Source organism: Condylura cristata, unplaced genomic scaffold (genome assembly GCF_000260355.1).
Source record: "Condylura cristata isolate star-nosed mole 26May11 unplaced genomic scaffold, ConCri1.0 scaffold00001, whole genome shotgun sequence".
Classification (NCBI taxonomy): Eukaryota; Metazoa; Chordata; class Mammalia; order Eulipotyphla; family Talpidae; genus Condylura; species Condylura cristata.
In genome coordinates this window covers 71,340,257-71,344,240 of record NW_004567102.1, presented here as the reverse complement: position 1 = coordinate 71,344,240, position 3,984 = coordinate 71,340,257, and the positions used below count along the sequence as shown (strand labels likewise).

Sequence of the window (3,984 nt, the reverse complement as noted above, 5' to 3'; positions counted from 1 at the left end):
CTTTTTTTTTTTTAACCCACATTCCTAAAATGTGGGAGTAGCTACGAAAAAGAGACTTTCAATTCCACGCTCCAGACCGCGAGGAATCTCTGACAACCGCCTGGATCCCTTTCGGTTCCTTTCTTCGATTCCGTAGGTGTGATTTGGTTAGGGGAATTGCGAAGGGGCTGGCGTAGAGGCTGGTTAAAAAAAAAAAAAAAATCAGGAAGGCGTGAGCTGGAGCGGTGAGTGTGTCAATCAGAGGGTTTTGTGCCTGGGGGCTCCTAGCGGTTCTGAGCAGAGGTGTCCCAGGGCGGCCCCACAATGAATATGAATAGGAATCCTTGCTAAATGGGACAGCAAAGCGCACCGCCCTGAATGATGGCGCGTCATCCTAACCAGCCCAGGATAGATAGGAGGGTTCCTTTTGTCTCTTTTCTCCGCCGCAGCTCTATAAAAGCCCCTCTTTTTCAGCGTGAGGTTAGTTCAAGCACACACCAACTTGCTGTCCAGGAAACAGCTTAACCAGAGAGGGGAGTTGGGGAGGGCGAAAGGCGGGGAAAAGCAGCGTCTCAGATCTTCTCGCGTCTTGCCGCAGAGAAGTGGGTTGCTGGGCTGTTGAGGTTTTTCTAATTCAAGATTTTCTTTAATTTCCCGCCTAAAGCCTCCCCTCTGTAGGGTCGCATCCCCTGTAATAAAATGAATTCTGATTCGAGCTCTGTCTCCAGCAGAGCTTCCTCTCCGGACATGGATGAGATGTATCTGAGGGACCACCACCACCGCCACCACCACCACCAAGAGAGCCGTCTCAACTCGGTCTCGTCCACGCAGGGCGACCTGGTGCAGAAGATGCCCGGGGAAAGTCTCTCGCGGGCCGGTGCCAAGGCCGCGGGCGAGAGCAGCAAGTACAAAATCAAGAAGCAGCTGTCGGAGCAGGACCTACAGCAATTGCGGCTGAAGATCAATGGGCGCGAGCGCAAGCGGATGCACGACCTGAACCTCGCCATGGACGGACTGCGCGAGGTCATGCCCTACGCGCACGGGCCCTCGGTGCGCAAGCTCTCCAAGATCGCCACGCTCCTGCTAGCCAGAAACTACATCCTCATGCTCACCAGCTCCCTGGAGGAGATGAAGAGGCTGGTTGGCGAGATCTACGGGGGCCACCACTCGGCCTTCCACTGCGGGACCGTGGGCCACTCTGCGGGCCACCCAGCGCACGCCGCCAACGCTGTGCACCCGGTACACCCGATCCTGGGCGGCGCGCTCTCCTCCGGCAACGCCTCGTCACCGCTGTCCGCAGCCTCGCTGCCGGCTCTCGGCACTATTCGACCTCCGCACACGCTCCTCAAGGCGCCCTCCACGCCGCCGGCGCTGCAGCTGGGCAGCGGCTTCCAGCACTGGGCCGGGCTGCCCTGCCCCTGCACCATCTGCCAGATGCCGCCGCCGCCGCACCTGTCGGCTCTCTCCACCGCCAACATGGCCCGGCTGTCCGCCGAGTCCAAGGACTTGCTCAAGTGAGCAGCGGGTCCGCCCGGCTGCGGAGAAAGAGGGGAGAGCCGCGGAGGGGCCGCGGTGCCGGGCCGGGAGGGAAGAGCGAGGCTGAGAGCTCCGCCGACGGGAGGGGGGGCGCAGGTCTGCGTGGCCTCCCACACGGTCTGAGAGAGCTCAGATCCCGCTTGACCCCCGGAGGGGAAGGACCAAAACCAAACTGCAATTTCTAGGTGGTAGCGAAGGGGGACTCGAACCAGACGTCGTGTGATTTGCATGCATGCTTCTTTTCCCCGGGCCGCGCCAGTCTATCTCTGCCATATGCTCTTGTCAAAACCGCATTTGTTGTATAAAGACGGGATGGGTGTAGTTGAAAACTTGAGAAGGGACTTTCAAGTCGGCTTTCTCTTGGCTCTGTTTCACCTTGGAAAAGACAACCATCCGTTTTGTGCAAAACAAATGTAAATATTTCCTTGAGATGGATGCAATTAGGATTGTCACTCAACTAACTCTCCACCGTGGTTTTTCTACAGACAAGAGAGAGAGTGAGAGCGAGAAAGGGAGAGACGGAGAGAGAGAGCGAGAGATCCAAGCTTTGGGTTTTGAGTTGTGAATCTCGATTCCGGTGCAGGGCAAGACAGGTCCTCGTGGGTTTTCCTTACCGATGCAGTGTAGGTCAAAGAGTGCATGCACGCTTCTAAATGAATCTTGTCTAAACATGTTGTGGAGGCCGTGATGCCGTTTTCCTTGTAACAAGGATTTATTAGTGAATTCTCCGAAGTACTCCATATATCTGACTGTGGTTGTATGAAATGAAAAAGGGGGCAGAGTGCAAAGACCCATACTCAGCACACTCGCTTTTTCCTCTACCCCACCCCCTTGGAATTCCCTTCCCCAGCTTAGGCTGTTCAGGAGCCAGCAATTGCAAAGCTTGAGCTCCCTCTACTAGCTTGACCCACGCCCCACCCACCCTACCCCTTGCTCAGTGATTCTGCATGCTGGGTCAGCTCTCTCGATCATCAGCTTTGAAAACTTATTGTGGTTTGGGGAGGGGTGCCGTTTTTTATTTTCCTGAACATTTGCTTGAAGTATTTTGTTAGGGCCTCAAAGACAAGACCTGTCTTTATTTTTTATATATTCTTGATAACTATGATATATTTATTAACAACCAGTGTTTCTGGATGAGATTTCAAATAAAAAAGAATCTTTAAATCCTGGCTTTGCCTTTGCCTAAACTTTTTGAACATGAGGGTAGTGGAGACAGAGCATGGATCCAGTAAGGTGTGTCTGGTAGTGGGTGAGCGATGTGGACATGGTGGGCACATGCAAAGAGTTTTCTCTCACTATTTACAGAAAAAGAGGGTGGCTACACTGGCGTGAATGATTACAACTAAATAGCTTTCAAACGGCAGCTTTCCACGTTGGTGGTTTTGTGCTATTTGAGCTCCTTATTTCTCTACAGTAATCACAGCCTCATAAACTCTGCAGTTGAGATTTTTAAAAAGAAACCTGGCAACTCAGCAGGAAATGAGTGGGGGTGCACTGGCTGTGTGGGTAACAGGAGAATGAAGCAGTAATTTCTTTTCAGTTTAAGCTGAATGTGCTGCTCTCTTCTTTTAAGACAAGTTAAAATCCAGTGTATTTTTTAAAAGTCAGCAGAGTGATCTTAGAAAATAGTCAACACACACACACACACACACACACACACACACCTCAGGTAGAAGAGAAGCCCTCCATCACCCTAAGGTGAGCTTGGGCAGATGTCTCAGCCTCTATAGTTTTATAGCAGGAATTCTCTCTTCTTTTCTCCCTTAGAAGGTTGCAGTTTCAGCTTGTTGAACACCCTGGTATCTTTTACATAAATGATGGCCAAAACAGTGGTCCCTTTAGTCAACTGCCTTTCTTTTATCATCCCCTGCATAAACTTCCAAATAGTTTGTAGAAGCAAAAGTAATATAACAAGAAAGTTTTCATTGTTTATAGAAAAGAAGAGCTCAACCCCAACAGCAACCCTCTCTCTTTCTAACTAAAGACAATAGGAACCTGATTGAAATGTGCCACCCTTTGCCTCTGAAGTAGATGTGATATCACCTCCTTGTTGGTGAAGGCCTAAGTCTCTTCAAGAGAGACTGGTGATTTCAACCTGGGGCACCAGAGCTGTCCTTTGCAGGGCCCAGCATATGGGCTGCACACAGAAAAAGCCTGTGCCCCTTCGTCCCCACCCTCACTGCCCCCCCTGGTGGTGTGCCACTCTAGAGGGCAACTCTGCAGCTCCTCTCCCTGTTCTACACATTTTCCATTTTTCTCTCCCCACCCCATCCCTCCAACTACCCCACTGCCCAGTAGACCAAAGAGGGGTCTACAGCAGAGGTTTCTTATTTCCCCTGGTTTTAGGCAGACAAATGGGGGAATAATCGTCTGCTTCCCAAGGGTGATTCATTTCTCTGGGTGAGGAGAGGACTATGGAGGATTTATTTGAAACCAACACTAGGCAGCCCTCCAGCCCTTCCCAGTGAG

The 3,984-nt window shown here is 51.6% G+C and overlaps 1 protein-coding gene across 1 annotated transcript; it reads left to right on the top strand.

Annotated features, from left to right (window-relative positions):
* Positions 1-468: 468 nt before the first annotated feature.
* Positions 469-2,679, top strand: OLIG3 (oligodendrocyte transcription factor 3). Its single transcript, XM_004673888.2, has one exon. It carries the CDS (start codon positions 679-681, stop codon positions 1,495-1,497), a length of 819 nt encoding a protein of 272 aa, XP_004673945.1. The 5' UTR covers positions 469-678; the 3' UTR covers positions 1,498-2,679.
* The last annotated feature ends 1,305 nt before the right edge of the window (positions 2,680-3,984 follow it).

Bases quoted from the DNA above. Each gene is read 5' to 3' on its own strand.
- OLIG3 (XM_004673888.2), top strand. From the start codon at position 679: ATGAATTCTGATTCGAGCTCTGTCTCCAGCAGAGCTTCCTCTCCGGAC.